The following is a 20,510-nucleotide window of genomic DNA, read 5'->3' on the forward strand; positions in this document are numbered from 1 at the left end:
CTGGGCCCTATGGGTCTTTCCTGTGAGATTTCCAGATCCATTTTTTTCAGTTCTCCTGCCCCAAGTTAGCATGAGGTGGCATGGTGCAAGTCTCTTGCTGTACTTCACTGCATGGAAGGTGTGACCAGGAGTCCCAGTTAAGATTTTCATCATACTGTGTGAAGGTGGAAGTATTTCTGTGTGAGGGATCCAGTGATATTGACTGAGCAATGACAAAGTACAGAACATAAGAACATAAGAACATAAGAAAGGCCGTACTGGGTCAGACCAAAGGTCCATCTAGCCCAGTATCTGTCTACCGACAGTGGCCAATGCCAGGTGCCCCAGAGGGAGTGAACCTAACAGGCAATGATCAAGTGATCTCTCTCCTGCCATCCATCTCCATCCTCTGACGAACAGAGGCTAGGGACACCATTCTTACCCATCCTGGCTAATAGCCATTTATGGACTTAGCCACCATGAATTTATCCAGTCCCCTTTTAAACATTGTTATAGTCCTAGCCTTCACAACCTCCTCAGGTAAGGAGTTCCACAAGTTGACTGTGCGCTGCGTGAAGAAGAACTTCCTTTTATTTGTTTTAAACCTGCTGCCTATTAATTTCATTTGGTGACCCCTAGTTCTTGTATTATGGGAATAAGTAAATAACTTTTCCTTATCCACTTTCTCAACATCACTCATGATTTTATATACCTCTATCATGTCCCCCCTTAGTCTTCTCTTTTCCAAACTGAAGAGTCCTAGCCTCTTTAATCTTTCCTCATATGGGACCCTCTCTAAACCCTTAATCATTTTAGTTGCTCTTTTCTGAACCTTTTCTAGTGCTAGAATATCTTTTTTGAGGTGAGGAGACCACATCTGTACACAGTATTCGAGATGTGGGCGTACCATGGATTTATATAAGGGCAATAATATATTCTCAGTCTTATTCTCTATCCCCTTTTTAATGATTCCTAACATCCTGTTTGGTTTTTTGACCGCCTCTGCACACTGCATGGACATCTTTAGAGAACTATCCACGATGACGCCAAGATCTTTTTCCTGACTCGTTGTAGCTAAATTAGCCCCCATCATGTTGTATGTATAGTTGGGGTTATTTTTTCCAATGTGCATTACTTTACATTTATCCACATTAAATTTCATTTGCCATTTTGCTGCCCAATCACTTAGTTTTGTGAGATCTTTTTGAAGTTCTTCACAATCTGCTTTGGTCTTAACTATCTTGAGTAGTTTAGTATCATCTGCAAACTTTGCCACCTCACTGTTTACCCCTTTCTCCAGATCATTTATGAATAAATTGAATAGGATTGGTCCTAGGACTGACCCTTGGGGAACACCACTAGTTACCCCTCTCCATTCTGAGAATTTACCATTAATTCCTACCCTTTGTTCCCTGTCCTTTAACCAGTTCTCAATCCATGAAAGGACCTTCCCTTTTATCCCATGACAGCTTCATTTACGTAAGAGCCTTTGGTGAGGGACCTTGTCAAAGGCTTTCTGGAAATCTAAGTACACTATGTCCACCGGATCCCCCTTGTCCACATGTTTGTTGACCCCTTCAAAGAACTCTAATAGATTAGTAAGACACGATTTCCCTTTACAGAAACCATGTTGACTATTGCTCAAGAGTTTATGTTTTTCTATGTGTCTGACAATTTTGTTCTTTACTATTGTTTCAACTAATTTGCCCGGTACCGACGTTAGACTTACCGGTCTGTAATTGCCGGGATCACCCCTAGAGCCCTTTTAAAATATTGGCGTTACATTAGCTAACTTCCAGTCATTGGGTACCGAAGCCGATTTAAAGGACAGGTTACAAACCTTAGTTAATAGTTCCGCAACTTCACATTTGAGTTCTTTCAGAACTCTTGGGTGAATGCCATCTGGTCCCGGTGACTTGTTAATGTTGAGTTTATCAATTAATTCCAAAACCTCCTCTAGTGATACTTCAGTCTGTGACAGTTCCTCAGATTTGTCACCTACAAAAGCCAGCTCAGGTTTGGGAATCTCCCTAACATCCTCAGCCGTGAAGACTGAAGCAAAGAATCCATTTAGTTTCTCCGCAATGACTTTATCATCTTTAAGCGCTCCTTTTGTATTTTCATCGTCAAGGGGCCCCACTGGTTGTTTAGCAGGCTTCCTGCTTCTGATGTACTTAAAAAACATTTTGTTATTACCTTTGGAGTTTTTGGCTAGCCGTTCTTCAAACTCCTCTTTGGCTTTTCTTATTACACTCTTGCACTTAAGTTGGCAGTGTTTGTGCTCCTTTCTATTTGCCTCACTAGGATTTGACTTCCACTTTTTAAAGGAAGTCTTTTTATCTCTCACTGCTTCTTTTACATGGTTGTTAAGCCACGGTGGCTCTTTTTTAGTTCTTTTACTGTTTTTCTTAATTTGGGGTATACATTGAAGTTGAGCCTCTATTATGGTGTCTTTAAAAAGGGCCCACGCAACTTGCAGGGATTTCACTTTAGTCACTGTACCTTTTAACTTTTGTCTAACTAACCCCCTCATTTTTGTATAGTTCCCCCTTTTGAAATTAAAGGCCACAGTGTTGGGCAGTTGAGGTGTTCTTCCCACCACAGGGATGTTGAATGCTATTGTATTATGGTCACTATTTCCAAGCGGTCCCGCTATAGTTACCTCTTGGACCAGCTCCTGCGCTCCACTCAGGATTAAATCTAGAGTCGCCTCTCCCCTTGTGGGTTCCCGTACCAGCTGCTCCATGAAGCAGTCATTTAAAGTATCGAGAAATTTTATCTCTGCATTTCGTCCTGAAGTGAAATGTTCCCAGTCAATATGGGGATAATTGAAATCCCCCACTATTATTGGGTTCTTAATTTTGATAGCCTCTCTAATTTCCCTTAGCATTTCATCATCACTATTACTGTCCTGGTCAGGTGGTCGATAATAGATCCCTAATGTTATATTTTTACTAGAGCATGAAATTTCTATCCATAGAGACTCTATGGAACCTGTGGATTTGCTTAAGATTTTTACTTCATTTGAATCTACACTTTCTTTAACATATAGTGCCACTCCTCCCCCTGCATGGCCTGTTCTGTCCTTCCGATATATTTTGTACCCCGGAATGATTGTGTCCCATTGATTGCTCTCAGTCCACCAGGTTTCTGTGATGCCTATTATATCTATATCCTCCTTTATCACAAGGCACTCTAGTTCACCCATCTTATTATTTAGACTTCTGGCATTTGTGTACAAGCACTTTAAAAACTTGTCCCTGTTTATTAGCCTGCCTTTTTCTGATGTGCCAGATTCTTTTTTATGTGACTGTTTATCATCTGATCCGGCCCTTACATTATACTTTTCAGTCCTCTGCTCCTGACTATAACCTGGAGATTCTCTATCATCAGACTCTCCCCTAAGAGAAGTCTGTGTCCGATCCACACGCTCCTCTGCAGCAGTCGGCTTTCCCCCATCTCCTAGTTTAAAAACTGCTCTACAACCTTTTTAATGTTTAGTGCCAGCAGTCTGGTTCCACTTTGGTTTAGGTGGAGCCCATCTCTCCTGTATAGGCTCCTCCCATCCCAGAAGTTTCCCCAGTTCCTAATGAACGTGAACCCCTCCTCTCTACACCATCGTCTCATCCACGCATTGAGACTCTGAAGCTCTGCCTGCCTACCTGGCCCTGCGCGTGGAACTGGGAGCATTTCTGAAAATGCCACCATAGAGGTCCTGGATTTCAGTCTCTTCCCTAGCAGCCTAAATTTGGCTTCCAGGACATCTCTCCTACCCTTCCCTATGTCATTGGTACCTACATGTACCACGACCACCGGCTCCTCCCCAGCACTACACATAAGTCTATCTAGATGCCTCGAGAGATCCGCAACCTTCGCACCAGGCAGGCAAGTCACCATACGGTTCTCCCGGTCATCACAGACCCAGCTATCTACATTTCTAATAATCGAATCTCCCATTACTAACACCTGCCTTTTCCTAGAAACTGGAGTTCCCTCCCCCGGAGAGGCAACCTCAGTGCGAGAGGCAACCCCAGAACCATCTGGAAGGAGGGTCCCAACTACGGGAAAGTTTCCCTCTGCTCCCATTGACTGCTCTACTTCCCTGGGCCCTTCTTCCTCCTTAACAGCACAGGTGCTGTCTAAGCGGAGGTGGGACAATTCTACAGTGTCCCGGAAAGCCTCATCAACATACCTCTCTGCCTCTCTCAGCTCCTCCAGTTCCGCCACCCTGGCCTCCAAAGTCCGTACATGGTCTCTGAGGGCCAGGAGCTCCTTGCACCGACTGCACACATACGCCACCCGCCCACAGGGCAGGTAATCATACATGCAACAGTCGGTGCAATAAACTGGATAGCCCCCACTCTGCTGCTGGGCTTCTGCCTGCATTGTATCCTAGTTAGTGAAAGGGTGGTTTACAGAAGGGAGTTTTGGAATGTGGTTTGGTTTATAGGTTTTAGGGGGGGGGCACGGGGATGGGGTTACGGCTGGCGAGGGACTCCCACTCCCTTCCCACTCCCCTTCTAAACTCCCTTGCGAAACTCCCTGTTAGCAGCCCCTGGTCGCAAAGCTCCCTGGTCGCTTGTGCGCGGCTTTATAAAGCCCTGGCCTGAGGGAATGCCCCGCCCACTGATTAAGGCTCAGCCAATTACCAGAGGCTTCGAGCTTTCAAACCTGCCTCCAACTGCCAGCCAGAGCACACGGTCCCTCAAACAAACAAACAAACAAACAAACAAACACAAGCTCAGCACACAGCAAGTAACCCCCAAACACAAACAAACACACACTACAGACAGTCACTTACCCCACAGATGCTGTATTAGCTCCTCCTTCACCTGGAGAACTCCCTTGCGAAACTCCCTGTTAGCAGCCCCTGTTCGCAAAGCTGAACACAGAGCATCATCTCAGCACCACAGCAGGGAGCAGTGCTGCCACTGAAGGTTTTTTGGGGTAGCCACCCTGTCCTGACTTAGGGGTAGTACCCTGCCCTAGTGGGACACCTCCAGTCCCTTGAAGTATATCCCATTTGGGTGGGACATTGAAACAATCCCAGAGTATCTGTTTAGGATAAGCAGATGCAGCCACCCGAATCGTGTGACATGTTGACAGCTCCGGAGGGCAAGATTTCTAAAGTAACAATTTTGCTTATTAAATGCCTGTGCAGTAAGGACCCTATCTGGTTTAATGCATAGAGCAAGAGAGAGGCAGCAGGGCCGGCTCCAGGCACCAGCTTAACAAGCAGGTGCTTGGGGCGGCCAAGGGAGAGGGGCGGCACCTGCGGCAATTCAGGGGCGGCAGGTCCCTCACTCCCTCTTGGAGCGAAGGACCTGCCGCTGAACTGCCGCCGCTGATCGCGGCTTTTTTTTTTTTTTTCCAATTGCCGCCGTCGATCGCGACTTTTTTTTTTTTTTTTTGCTTGGGGCGGCAGAAATGCTGGAGCCGGCCCTGAGAGGCAGTGAGGGCTTCTGGGTAGAGCTGGGTGACATTTTTCTGATAAAACTTCGTTTTGCCAAAACAAAACAAAAATGCAGTCAGGTCAACCAAAACACTTCATGACTTCGTGCTAAATTTGCAAATTGTCTCAGTTAAAAAAAAAATTCAGAAAAAAACTAAGATGTTTCATTTTGACATTTTCTAAGTGGAATGGTTCAGGTTTTTGATTTGGAATGACTGAGCATTTCAAAATTTACTTCCAGCTTATTCACTTTTTCTAAAGGGTAAAAATAGTCAAAAACTAAATGAAATGTTTCATTTTGGGTCAAACAAATGATTATTTTTTCCTACTTCTTTGGTTCACTGAAAAAAAATCAGAATTTTTCAGTTTCGGGTCTTTCCCAAATACATTTATTTAAATTTTTAGTTCAGCCAGTGAACTGAGACAACAGTTATTCACCCGGCTTCTCTTCTTGGCTCTCTCGCTACAATTTTTGTGCGACTCTGGACAAGTCCCTTCCCTTTTCTGTGCATCAGTTTCCCCATTAGTAAACGGGAGCCAGTTGTGAAGCTTAAATAAATCAAGTTTATGAAGTGCCTCCAGATGCCAGATGGAAGTTGCAAATATCTCAAGCCCTATATAACAGCAAATACGATGGGCCTGATTCTTCGCTGCCTTGCACTTGTCATCACTGACACCAGTGCAAAGTGCTCTGACTGGGAGCCTTTAACATTCAGCTTGCGCAGGGCTAAATGATGCAAGGGACGGTGCAAGGCAGTGGAGACTCAAGCTGCAAAATTGCCTTTGAAATGAGAATGTTTTTCTCAGTTTCCCATAAGGTCTCAATGGTTCTCTAAGGCTTCTGTGCTAATAATAGTAATATTCTGTGAGTTATTACAAACCATGACCTTGCTTGACTATCTAGGATCCCTGTAATGAGGCCAGCTTGTGGCAAAAGGCACATTTTCTGAATACTCCTATCTTGGAAAACATACAAGGTCTTAGAGGCTTGTAACAAGATTAGCTAAGGCAGAACTTTAAATCCCAAAGCCTCGGAAAAAAGCCAGCCAGATTCGTTGGAGCCATTTGTATCTGATATAGCTGGAGACCTCATTTGCAGTGCTGACCAGCAGGGAAATGAAGGGGAGAATGTCAGTGTGGAGTGGGGGGAAGCTGAGAGAATTTACATTCCAAACTCCTTCCTAATAGCCACGCAGTGAGAAGAGACACAACTTGTGTTTATGTATTACACTTTCCCAGCAGGCGCCCTGTCCTGTATATGTCTGCAGGGCTGGGGGCAGGGGGGATGAGAAGACTGGCCTCTTTAGATTCTAGAGCGACATAACTAGAGAAAAGACATAGGAAGAAATCCTGGCTCCATGGAAATCCATGGGGGCTTTGCCATTGACTTCAACCAAGAGAGGATTTCACCCAGAGAACATACACTAAACTACACCAAAAAGCACTCTAGTGGGTTGGGGCCCAGCGAACGCTCTTATTCCCCCACCCGTCTCCTCCCTCAGGTCTCTGTCTTCTTTTGTGAATTGTTCCATGAAGATTTGGTGCCAGTTACGATGGTGGTTTTAGTGATGGTGACACCTGTTCAGAAGGACCTGGACCAGAGACCTAGCACCTCATTTTACATGGTTCCCTGCCCTGGACAGCCTTCAGATGGAAGGCTGGTGTGATGGTTAGCAGGGCAAGGATGGTGGTTTAATCTCTGTAACGCAGCATGTAAAATGATGGCACCAGGTATATGACTTCCAATACCATAGTATCTGAGGACTTCATAGTCTGGGGACATCGCTGAGGCAGGGCAGTACTGTTATCCCCATTGTACAGATGGGGAACAGAGAGACAGACTATGTGACCTAGCCATTGGACTAGCTTTCTGCTTCTGTCTGTATTGCTTTACCAATACCCTGAGCCATCCAGCTTACCTGAAACAATCCTTTTTGGAAGTTCAAACCAGTTAGCTTAACTTTTTCATTTTTGCATTGCTCTCTTTGTCCTGTTTCCAGCTGGGCATGGAAGTAGAAGAGTTAAAATAACAGAGGTCAGGTCAAATTACAAAATTTCACGGAGATTGTGAATATCCCAAAGGTCACAGGATTTTTGACTTGACTCAATGTAGAGACAAAGACTAGAGCCAAACTTCCACAAAAGTTCAGGGGTGTTGGGTGCGACATTGCACTCTATATGATTTTATAAATATATGCTAATGAGTGAATATAATGTATCTGAAACTAGAAATATGAAATATAACTCTGAGGGCCTATTGTAATTATGCAAAGTGTGGGCCATTAATGGTGGTTTGGAATCTTGATGGCTCCCATCAACCAGGACAATTGGGATCCAGGGTTTTGGTACAGGCCCAGCTCTACAAAATACCAAGGAAAAGTCTGTTCTGCTGACATTTCCATCCCATCTTTGTAGACTCACGGGAGTCAGATTGTTCAGACAATCATTAAGAATTTGGGGAGCTTGTCTGAACTTCCAAACCTTCTGGAGATTCACTCCTTGCTAATTGTAATTCACAAACTCCACCTCCAAAGAGACATGTTGATTCTACCAATCTGAACTAGTGGATAGGTGTCTAGAGTTTTAGCTGAGCACATTTAAAAAAGAATCTCAAAAAACGACCATCACAAATGGCACTAAATGGCCCCACAGCCTCACTGACATGCTCAGTGGAAAGGTTAAGAAATGAATGGACCATTGACAATGGCACTGCTACAGAAGGTCCCTCCACGGAGGCACACTAGTGAGAGAAGCTTGCCCTGCTGCTACCCATGCTCTGTGTGGGTGTGTGTATTATACATTATATATGCACATACACATTGAAGATAAACAGAGGTGTTCATTCTCCAGAGCTAATAAACCAGCACCTTTCACCAGAACTAAAGTCATTTAAAAATGAAAAGAGAATGGGGTTGCGTCTATTTTTAAACAGCTCGGAAAGTTGTTCTGGAAGAGAAACAACTTAAAAATAGCTCGAGAAATCTGAAAGTGGACTATTCTCTAAAGATCTGTGACCTACTGAAATAAAAGGAGGGCAGGCTTTGGGAACCTGATTTTGGCAAGTCAAAGGACACAAATTCCAGCGAGTGTTTCATTTTATGATGCAGTTTGGTTTATGTGTGCTTTAAAACACATGCTGTTACTGATGGGGGTTTACACAGCATCAGAAATGGATATGGTTTGTTAAAGACAAATAAACAACCTGTTCCATACCCTGAGGAGCTGACAAACGGAGTTCTAATTTTACAGCCTAAGTATCCAGTGAATGATCACTTTAATGTGTCCACTCAGTTAGGAGTTTCATTAGCTAGGAGAGGAGTCTTACAGCTCCTTCTAAAAATGGCCAGGTTTGTGCTAGTATATGGTTCAGTAGGAAGGTAATGTCAGAGGTGCAGGCCTGTCACAAAGAACACCTTGTATTCAGCTCCCTCAAGCTTCAGGCTTGGGATGTCAAGTTCCAGGCGAATTTCGGTTGTATGGGAGGTAGGAACTAGCGAGGAGGCTTTTAAGATAACATGGGCCTCTACCTTCTAGGTCTTTGCATTTGGTAACCAGCACCTTGAATTTCATCTGACAGGCACTACGGAGCCTGTGCAGGGAGAGTATCCTGGGTCAGAAGAGAGGAAGCTCACCAGACGGAGCTTCTAGGTGAATTCCCCGTTTAGCCTCATGTGGACCCTATTGCTGTAGAGTAGCCAAGAGGCTACGAAGGCATGGATGGTTGAGGTGAGACCTGTATCTAACAGGAAGGGACACAGTCTCTACCACTGTAGGGGAAGGAGTGCTGTGTGGGTGACTGAAGCAATCTGTGAGTCTAAGAACCTGGGAACAGTGGGGAGTCTAGTAAGAACAAGGGTTGTAAACCCCCCTCTGATGCCCAGTTGAACTGTATTTTGCCAGGCCCTTAAAACACTTCTCCCTGCAGATCAGCATCACCACCATCTTGTCTGGGTTGAGCTGCAGCCAGCTGGCTTTATTCCAGCTTCCAATTACTGCCAGACACTGGTGGGGAGTGTGTCAGCAGTGCTGTCTGGGTCAGAGGAGAGGAAGACACAAAGAGGGGGGCATTACCAACCCACAGCCTCTCACACTGTCTCTCTCAGTAGCTTCATGTAGCTGGAAGAGAAAAGAGATACCAGGACTAAGCCCTGAGGAACCCCACAACTGAGAGTCTCTGGGAAGAAGGAGCAGTCAGCCAGCTTCACCTGCTGGCAAGGAAGAGAAAGGGATGAGGGGAACCACTCGACAGTGATTCCACCCACCCTTGCTGGATTGTGTAGCTGTGTGAGCAACACCTGGTGATCAACAGCCTCCCAGAAGTTGAGGAGGATCAGCAAAGACATCCGGCCTCTGTCCAATGTCCTGAGGAGATCACTGACCTCTGCCCAAAGCTCCCAGCTGCTGGACACAAAGTGTGGGCAGTAAGACCTGCCGCTCATATCGTTTGACATCGGGATGCTTTAGCCAAATCTCAATAATGCCTGGGTCTGGATGCATGTTAACAACTCTGGGTGTCAGAAATGGCAAGGTCAGTTTCCATTTGTTCCAGGATCACAGGTACATAGAGACAGGGAGGACCAAGCTCTACCAATGACCATGGATCTCTGTGGAGATTGGAGGAAACTAAACAAGTCAGGTGTGTGGCCTATCTGAATCTCAGTGATGATCCTTGCTTAATCCCCAGAAGGAGGAGAAAACTCCCAAGGTCCTCGCTTGTCTCTACTCCCTGGAGACTGGGGAGATGGAATTCTTCCTTGCAGCGTGAATGAGAATCACTATCATGAAACATTTAATTGCATTTATATTCTGAGACTGATTGATCAATCCCTTGATCTAAAGCCTAACTACTGTGATATCTAGGCATGAACCATACAGTACTGAGAACTGTCTATTTTTTAAAGTCCTAATAAGGTGGATTGTGCCTTGATGCCCCATATAACTGTACCCTGTCCCTTGATAAAGCCTTCCTGTTCCTAATCTCAATCTCCTCCACTCCCTCTCCCTCGCTCAGATGATGCGGAGTGCCAGCAAGTCCCTCAATGGTGTCATATCTGTCCTTTTTATTCATTGCAGGGTTTATTTTTAGCCTGAAACAACTGCTTCCTAAAAATGGAGTTCCTAATGACACAGGAGCTGGGCAGAGCTATGTAAGGTATCCAGGGCTTGGCCTCGCAGCTTCTCCTGTCTGTCGCTTTGTCTTCAGCCCAGAACTGCAAAGTTTGCTGCTTCCCACTGGCCTGGACTGATCATTAGGAAGGCAGAGGAAACTTACACTCAGTTCAAACTTCACCCTGAGCCTTTGGTTTCTTCTGGCTCTTTTCCCTTCCCTTCTCAGAGATATAAGAAAAGACACCCCACGCTGTCTCCCAATGAAGATAGCTTGCTGGCTACTGTCAGGTTTTTACCTGTTCTTCTGCTGCAGGGCTGAAGAGGGACTGGACTTCCCCACCTACGATGGGAAGGATCGGGTGTTTGACCTGAATGAGAAGAACTACAAGCAGGCCCTGAAGAAGTATGACGTGCTCTGCCTGCTCTTCCATGAGCCTGTGGGCTCTGATAAAGTCTCTCAGAAGCAGTTCCAGATGACAGAAATGGTACTGGAGGTAAGTGCTGGTGCATGTCTGGCTGCACAGCTGTTTCAGCCAGGGTTCACTACTGCAGTGCAATTTGGGGCCATCTGGACTAGCCAGGGGAAAGGACTCAAAAGGTTCAGGTGGGACAGATCCCCAAAGTATTGGGTGTTGAATTCAGCTGAAACCCTTGGGTCTGGAAATCTCATGAGGACAGGTTTTCCGGTGCTGCTGTTAGAATTTCTGCATCCATCCAAAACCAAGAAACCTTTTTCTACAGAACCAACAGAAAACAAGATGATTGAGCTTTCCCAACTCTCTGGAAAGAGTTGAGGCTCCAGTTTGAATGCTGGGCAAATTTTCAGGTCACTTCACATTTTATCCAAGCTGTTTCGCCTGTCCATATTTTGGACTTGAACCCAATTTTCTAGCCCACTAGGAGGGCTCAGCAGAGGAGCCCTTACTAAACAGTGCTGCAAAGACAATACTTGGCTGCCTTTTTTAAAAAGCTCTCAGTCCCTGCCAATGCTTAATCCTTTGTGCTCCCCTGACATTCAGTTGCCTGCCTGGAGTCTTTCTGTAGCTTCTTGTTAGTTTCTTCAATATAACTATCCCGTTTCTGAGCTGGAGAATATGTGATTAATTTCCCAGCAAGGAGAGGTTCTAATTAACTGATCCTTTGTAAAGGGAAATGCAGTAAAAATTACATGGTAGATTTGTAGCACTGGCTCCTGCTCATAAAGGTGCCTGTAAACTACTGGGTCATATTGGGGTGGGGGGCACCTGAATTTAAGGAGGGGGGGGGGAAGTGTCTTTAGATATTCATTTTCCACCTTGGTTGAGGAGGCTCCCCTAATCTCAGCTCGGAAAAAGTAAGGAGTGAAGAAGGGACAGTTACACTTTGCTTCCCAGACCTGGGGTTTAAATGCGTTGCATCCTAATAGCATGGCAATTGAAAGCTAGAAAAATATAGAGACTTACTGAGGGTTCACTATCCTGACAGCATGTTAATCCAGCTTCAGAATTACCCATACAACTTAACAATGAAGGTGACAGAAAAACTAAGGAGATTTTATTCACCCATCAAAACTATTACTTCCCCCAGGTGAAAGAGGAGGTAGAGTTCTCTGCAAAGCTGGGTGATCAGCTGAGTAACTTAACTGCAGATCTCTAGCTGAGAGGTTTGTACTGATGCTATAATTGCATTGTTATTTAATAGGATAGTTATGTGCTACATAAATGGCAATCAATTACTAAATACATATTTATGGAGGCTTGACAGAAGGTATCTATTATATATTACAGGTGCTATTCCCTGCCAAAAATCTGTCCATGAAAGTCTGTCACTAGCTATCTTATTAAATGTGTATGTGAGAATTCCCCCCTTCCCCCACAAGGGACAGTCCAGCGGTTAGGATATGATTAGCTTTGGACTCTGGAGACCTGGGTTCAATTCCCAGCTCTGCCACAGACTTCCTGTGTGACCTTGGGCAGGTCACTTAATCTCTCTGTGCCTCAGTTCCCCAGCTGTAATATGCAGATAATAGCACTTGACAGGGATGTTGTGAAGATAAATACATTAAGGTGCATGCGGTGCTCAGACACTACTGTGATGGGGCCATAGAAGTACCACAGATGGATAGAACTATCATTCAAAGTGCTACCAAAATAAAACTCACTTAAAATGTACTCCTAAGAATCTGCCTGTTGGCCTGAATGAAGTGCGTTGGTGGGGTTTGTCTGTTCATAGAATGTTTTGGTGTCCACAGGTTGATGGGGCCTGGCAGCACACTGACATGACATTCTCAGCGGAGATGGTTGGAAAGTTTTTGTTCCAACATTTTTCCATCAGAAAATACCATTTGACTAACCTGAAATTTTTCATGAAATTGGCTCAATTTCAGCAAAATTTCATTTGGAAACAGATTAGAAAAAATGTTTTGAAAAGGTCAACACTTCCCCTTGTGACCTTTTCAGGATGGAAAGTTTCAATTTTTCATTTCTAAATGGCTTTTTGTTTCAACATTTTATATAATAGATTTAAATGAAGGGTTGAAGTCAAATGAAACATTCTGAGTTTAGCTAAATAATTCCCCCTCACCCCCCAAATTTCTATGTGCAAAAAATGTTGGCTTATTGTCCATCTTGGAGATTTAAAAAAAAATTGCCAAATTTTTTTGTAAGATGGAAAATCCATGTTTTAACCTGTGCTAGTTCTGAGTTCTTGGTTGGGGGAAGTGGGGAAACATGGCTCTCTAACGGCCTCTGCTATGGGGCACTCTGAGGCATGAGAGCAACTTCTCGTACGACGTTGTGGTGGAGGAGGAGGAGGAGGAGTGTACAAGGAAGGAGATGAGACAGTGTCACAGGGATGGGGTGGGCAGAGACAGACCCTGCTTCAGAAAAGCAAGTAAGCACCTGATTAAAGTTAAGCACAGGTTTAAGTGCTTTGCTGAAACGTGGCCACAATGAGCAGACTGGAGAGTAGTACATTTTCAAGGAAGCCACAGCTAGTGTGACCAGATAGCAAGTGTGAACAATGGGGACAGGAGGTGGGGGGTAATAAGGGGACTGTCCCTATAAAATCAGGACATCTGGTCACCCTAGCCACAGTGCAGCCTCATGTGTACCTGCAAAGACATCGGCACAGTCTGATCACATATGTCCACTCTGACACGTTCATTTTCAGGGTGGTGAGACAATGTGCCTTGTCAACAAGCCATTGACTTGTTGGAGTAGAACATGTAGAGGTAACTGTGGCTGGTCCAAGTGACCCAGAGGCTGACAGAGCCTGGAGTAAGACAATAAGTGTATATTGGAGCCTCCACAGTTCGCTTTTGTTTTATTAGAAGTGCAGGAGTCAAACTGGCAGTGGTGCTCTCAGCTCCACCCACAACCCAAACCCCGCCCACTCAAAGCCCCTGTGCTCAGATACTATGGTCATGGGCACAACTTAAACAGTCAGACAGCAAAGAAGAGTAATGCCATAACTGACAGCGATGGTGCATGGGGATTGCTCATTGTATCTTCAGGTCCCTCTTTAGGGTCCCACCCTGGTGTGCACTGGGGTCCCGTGCTGGACTTCCTCACTGGGTCTGGGATCCTGCACTGGAATCTGGAGTCCTACTCTGGCTTGCAAAGGGGTGGACTCCTGTTCTCTGGCAACTGCTACTCCTTCCAGGTGCAGGCAGGGAGGAGGTACTCCTCAGCAGCTGTGGTTCCTTGGACCTGCTCCTGCATTTGCTGCCTGGCAGGGAAGGAACTATGGCTCCCGCAGCTCCCCCATGGCAGTGGCTGCCAGTGTGGCACCTGGTGGGGGAGCAGCAGCTGGGGCTCTTCTGCCAGCCTCAGGCAGCTGCACTTCTGATTTTGTGCCACTCTCTCTGATTGTGGAGCGGCGCCACTAGGGGCTGGAAGGGAGTGTTGCAAAATGGCAGCAGAGTGGTGACAGTAGGGGTGTGTGCCAGCTGTTTCTAAGCCCTGGCTAAAGGGCTCTTCTCTCTTGCTCTCCCCTTCCCCCTCCCACCATATTCATTGTTATTGTACAGCACCCATGGTGTGCTACTATAAGAGCCGCCATCTTGGCTGATCCTGGGGATTGAAGCAGAGACCTTCAGAGCTAAAAATATTAGTGTCTACAGCCTAAGCGAAAGAGCAAGGCTGGAACAGACCCCTGTCCTCTGTGGCCTGGGGCCACAACACACACTGATCACTGGGTTACACTAGGTGCTTCACAGATAAATCAGCAGAAAAGTTCCCTGATGATCTCAATCTAAATAGGCAAAGTGCAAGACAATGAAGCTGAGGGGAGAAACATCCCCTCTCCTGCCCTTTCCTTTGGCACTCTCCCTTCCCCCTCCTTCTCCTTGGCATCCCAACCTCACTTCCTCCTGTTTCTCCTCCCCATTGCCTCCTCTGCTCCTGTGTTTTCACAGTCCCCCTCCCGTTTGAGACACCTGCCTCTGGACCCATCTCTGCAGCAAATGTAAATTGAATCATTCCTCCTTCCAGTGGGACAGCATCCATCCCTAGGGACAATAATAATCTGTGGGATTAGGGGCTTTGCTTCTAAAATGGAAGGCTTTAGCAAAGGAATTCAGGTTCTCAAATACTGACCAGGCAACCTGCAATCAGACATGGCCTACATCCCTGCTCCCCTCCTTTGTTCCTAGCCATGTGGGCGTGTGCAAGATCCTTAATAAAAAGAGGCTGATCTAGCCCGACCATTTTAAGTATCAAAGCAGCAGCAGCCGCAGGCTGAAGTTTCATGAAGCATTGCCCTAGCACAAATTAGTCTTACTGAAGTTAATAGAAGAGGAACATGCTGGTGCTTCCCATTCCAGAAGAGGTCTAGCAGCACACTGGTATTCTGCCTCTCACAACAGCCAACACAGGCTGCTTTAGAATGCCTATGCTCATAACATACTTGGCTAGGGTTACCATATCTATTAAATAAAAAAAGAGGACCCTCCACAGGCCCTGGCCCCGCCCATTTCCCCACCCCCACCCCCGCCCCAACTCCGCCCCTTCCCCGCCCTAACTCCACCCCCTCCTCCCTCCCACTCCCAGCCACGGGGAAAGGGCTGCCCGAGTGCTACCGGCTTCACGGTTTGCCGGGCAGCCCCCAGACCCTGCGCCCCCGGCCGGCGCTTGCCCAGCGCAGCTGGAGCCCGGGAGGGGAAGCGCCCGGGAGGGGAAGCGCCCAGCCGGGGGCACAGGGTCTGGAGGCTGCCCGGCAAACCGTGAAGCCGGTAGCGCTTGGGCTTCGGGCAGCCCCCTTGCCTCCGGACCCTGCGCCCCCAGCCGGGCACTTCCCCTCCCAGGCTCCGGCGGCGCAGGGTCCGGAGGCATGGGGGCTGCCCGAAGCCGGTAGCGCTCAGGCAGCCCGGCTCTGTTTAAGAGCCGGGCTGCCCGAGCGCTACCGGCTTCGGGCAGCCCCCATGCCCGGCTCTTAAACAGAGCCGAAGAGTCGGGGAGGAGCAGAGCAGCCGTGGCTGGAGGCTCTGCTCCTCCCCTGACTCTTCGGCTCTGTTTAAGAGCCGGGCTGCCCGAGCGCTACCGGATTCGGGCAGCCCCCGTGCCTCCGGACCCTGCGCCCCCAGCCGGGCACTTCCCCGCCCGGGCTCCGGCAGCGCAGGGTCCGGAGGTATGGGGGCTGCCCAAAGCCCGTAGCGCTCGGGCAGCTCGGCTCTTAAACAGAGCCGAAGAATCAGGGGAGGAGCAGAGCCGCCATTTTCCCGGACATGTTCGGCTTTTTGGCAATTCCCCCCGGACGGGGGTTTGAGTGCCGAAAAGCCGGACATGTCCGGGAAAAAGAGGACGTATGGTAACCCTATACTTGGCCAGTTCTGAAATACTCTAGATAATGGGCTATTCCTCCTTCGTACCTGGGGAGATCAGCTCCTGAGATCTAATTCTCTCTCTCCTAGCACATAAGGACCAATGTTTTTAGAGATGAAAAGGCAGCTTTTGCATCCAGCACTGGATTAGGATTAACATGGCAGTCAGGGGTCAAGTTTAAGGCCCAAATGGGACAAGAGTTTGTGTTTGGGTTAGATGGCACTGAAATCTCACCAGCTGTTCTCATGAGATTTGGGGCCAGGACAGTGGAAATTTTGTGAGATCAGCTATTCTCAGGATAGATCCACCAATTTGGGCTGAATTCCCTTGAGAACAGATGATTCGTGCGAGAACTCAGATGTATCTGAAATAGAAAATAGGCCTGTCATAGCCCTGGGTGTGCTCCCACTGCTACACACTCACCAGGCTTCATACACTGGACCCGTGTGCTTTTAAGCTCGTCTGAGTCTGGGTAGGCTCCAGCACGGTTTCTTTCCTCTGCCTCTGGCACACTTCCTGGACACAGATTGTCTGCTACTCCTTCATGGAAACGGGTTCTGCAGCCCTGCTGCCATAGGCCCCCAGGACTAGTGCTGATCCCCTCCAAGCATTCCCAGAGTTAATCACTCCAACCTTATGGGCATCTCTGGTTTTCCAGTTCATCTCTTCAGGGACATGTGACAGTGGAAGCACATAACAGAGGCTTTGCAAAGGGTTCCAAAACCAAATTATTCTCCACATTAGCTAGCACAAGTTAATAAACTCCTGGAAGTATTTCCCTGCCTCAGTTTCCTCACCATTCTTGAGCAATCTTTGGGCTTAGGTCAAAGTCCTCTAAGGAGTCCAGAATCTGCCCTCCCCTCCCGTGACTGCACGTGGCTTCTCCAAATCAAGGAGTCTCTCTCTAACCTCTGCAGCCAGCTTCCTTCTTCCTCAGCTGGTCCTGCAGTTGGAAAGGACCCCTCTGCTCTGCTACAAAACTTTCCCCTCTGTTCCTCTCCCCCACCTAAGCTTTTCTGTGAATTCTGAGTTTTTAAAGACTAGCACTACCACCTGGTTTCTTTGTTTGCCTGTTTGGGGATTTTCCGCTCTCCAGACCTACCTCTGGTCTGAGCTGGGAGGTGATCGGATATCCTCCTCAGCATACCCACTGTTCAGCCAGAGCACAGGCATTAAGTTTAACAACCTCTTTTGTTTGTTCTGTAGCTTTGTCCAAATGAGGGAGTGGTCACGATGCTGATATGCGTCAGGGACCCTGTCGGCCCATATTTGAGTCACTACACATTGAGGCATTCAGTAATACAGCAATTTCATAACATTAACCAGAATTCATAAGTTGTACATACACTCCCCAGATCACCACAAGAGCCTTCTTGCTTTGACATGGAAATTATAGGGGTGACTTCAGCTTTGAATCTGATTCACCCCAGATATTCAAAGGTGCTAGAGCTTGGGGATCTAGTTTTGCACAACTGTAGTCCAGTATTAGTGCACATAAAACTAACCAATCTCTCTAGGCACCCATGTTGTACCTTTGGTCCTGTCTCCTTGATTGACTGAAAAGGATGTCATCCTTCTTCACTGAAAATATGCTCATGAGATGGGGACCTCAGTCCAGCACCCAGTGGACAGGTATCCACAGTACACAAGCCAGGTTAATTAGCATTGACTGGCGCTCATGCTTGCAGCATGAGCAAGAGAGGCCAAAGACTGAATGGGCTACAGAGATTGAACATGCTTCTAACTCCTAAGGACATGGCACAGATAAGGCACATGTGTAGGGCAGGGTGCATGGAGGAAGCTTGCACTGCTCCATTTGCCATATCTGTTCTGGGGATAAAGAGAAGCTTTCAGAGTCCATGGCTGCCAGCCAGTCCAGCAACTTTCATCAGCACTAAATTCATGAAGGGGAAAAAAAGGGGGGGGGCGGTGGGGAGATCATGCTCCAATACCCTAGCCCTGTGGGCCATATGTGCTGCTCTCTATCCACCAGCTACTGCATAGCAGAGAAGGAGCACTGATGTGCAGTAATAACACCCAGAGCTGTGTGTCTGTACAGCTCAAAGCACTTAAAAAAAAAAAAAAAAAAAAAAGAGTGAGCAGATAAGCATCATTCTTCCCATTTTGCAGTTGTGTAAAATGAGGCCCAGAGCAGCCAAATGACTTGTCCAAGGTCACACAGCAAGTCAGTGGCAGAGTCAGGAATAGAACGCAAGTCTGCCCACACCTTGGTCTGTGCCCTACTTACTTGACTATATTCCCTCTTTAAAAGACAAAGCACCCTTACCAAGTCTCAGCAGGGAGTTTTGACTAGGTGTGAGGGGTTAGTAATACAAAACTCCATGCTTTGCCCCCATTCCTGTGTTTGAAAGGGAGAGTGTGTGCTAAGATCACCCTCTGGTACTCCAGCTGTTCATGGCCAGCTGTCATCAAGAAGCCATCAGTGAGAGTTCCTTGTTGGCTAAATTAAATTAAATTAAAAATTAAATTAATGGAGATACCCTATCTCCTAGAACTGGAAGGGACCTTGAAAGGTCATCAAGTCCAGCCCCCTGCCTTCACTAGCAGGACCAAGTACTGATTTTGCCCCAGATCCCTAAGTGGCCCCCTCAAGGATTGAACTCACAACACTGGATTTAGCAGGCCAATGCTCAAACCACTGAGCTATCCCTCCCCCTAAAGCATTATGAAAGTAGAAATGACAGCTGTTTGTTCCGGGAGCAGGGAACAACTAACTCCAGGCCCTCTAGAACTCTTCTCTCCAAGAAAGTTCAACGGTCAACTGGTCCTTGGATATAACCAACACTATGCAGCTGCTACATGGAGACTCTACAGAGCCCTAAGGGAGAAGGGCTTGGGCTAGTATCCAGACACTATGCAAAGCCAGGGCTGCTACGGAGCCCCAGGTGATCCTAACACCGGGTAGGCAGCTGTGCTCTTTGCCCAACTGGATAGCAAGCACACTCTGGGGCTGCCATGCAAGCCTATTAAGCCATATGGATTGCTTCATCTTTTTATTGTCCTCCCTTATAGCATCTATATAACAAGATTTGAGGATTGTCATTGTGTCAATGAAGCCTAGAACGTCTGTTGAGTCAGTGTGAACTAATGGAAACAGCTATAATCATGGTAGACAGCTCCTTTTGTTCAGAAGTGATGATTGAACCTGGTGAGTTGCAGTCAGTTACTGTCCAGTTTTTAAGTGCTCAGCCTTTCTGATTTTATGAATTTCACTGGTGTGGTATACAGGTTAAAGACAGACATGCATCTGTGCCATGCATGGGCTGCAGGTACAAGAGGCTTGGGGAGGCTAAGCCTCCCCAAATGGGGCAAGAAATGCCAGATGCAGCTGAAGAGTTCAGATCCAGATGTGAATTCTCCCAAGTCTACAGGAGTTTCAGATCTAGGAATCTGCCTCGGAACCATTTCAGGTATCAACACAAAAACCCAAATTGCACCTGGCAGGGGGTCACAGTCCTGAGCCCTGCTCAGCACCAGCCAAGCATGGAGAATAGAGGGGGTAAGCTGCACTGACCGAGGGGATGGTGCTTTATGCACCAGCCTCCTGGACACTGAGGTGCTGGAGGAGGGATTGCACTCCCTGAGCTCCCACTGAACCAGGGCGACTGCACTGCCCTCAGCATGGACCTGTGCATTAGTGATGGAATCAGGCCTGAAGTTTAAAAGGAGACGCTCTTATGCTTAGACAAAGCAGGGCAGAGGAAACGGGGATTAGAAATGGCCTCATCACCACTGAATTCACCCCCCCCCCCCATCTGTGCCTTCTTGCCTCAGTTCTCTTCAGAGGGGAGTTTAGTTTTGTGGGCCAGTTGCACGGTGTTAGGGCAGTTCTGGTTTCAAATACTGCAAACAGAGGGGCAGGCCCATATAGATCAATGACATGCCCAGCTCCACATGGATGTTCAGTGTGTCGGCTGCCCAGCTCAGTCAGCAAAATAACCTTCCTGGTGATGCCACTGAGCAGTGGTTAAATGAAGTGCCAGGGAGCTGTGTGGGAATCATGCTGAGACATGACTGGACCCCAATCAGTGTCCCTTTAGCTCATGGTTGGAAACTTGTGCCTTGGCTGAGAGCACACTTCACATTAGGAATGCCCAGTTCAGATAAAAATACAAACCTAACAATGTTCAACCTTTTGTCAGGCATCC

The 20,510-nt window shown here is 47.1% G+C and overlaps 1 protein-coding gene across 1 annotated transcript in view; it reads left to right on the forward strand.

Moving 5' to 3' along the window:
- The first annotated feature begins 10,800 nt into the window (after nt 1–10,800).
- Nucleotides 10,801–20,510, forward strand: part of CASQ2 (calsequestrin 2) — a 57,576-nt gene continuing 47,866 nt past the window's right edge. The window contains exon 1 of the mRNA XM_065417496.1: nt 10,801–11,034. Within this exon, the coding sequence (XP_065273568.1) occupies nt 10,801–11,034 (234 nt within the window). The remainder of the gene's footprint in view (nt 11,035–20,510) is intronic.

This window comes from Emys orbicularis, chromosome 1 (assembly GCF_028017835.1).
Source record: "Emys orbicularis isolate rEmyOrb1 chromosome 1, rEmyOrb1.hap1, whole genome shotgun sequence".
NCBI classification, from domain to species: Eukaryota; Metazoa; Chordata; order Testudines; family Emydidae; genus Emys; species Emys orbicularis.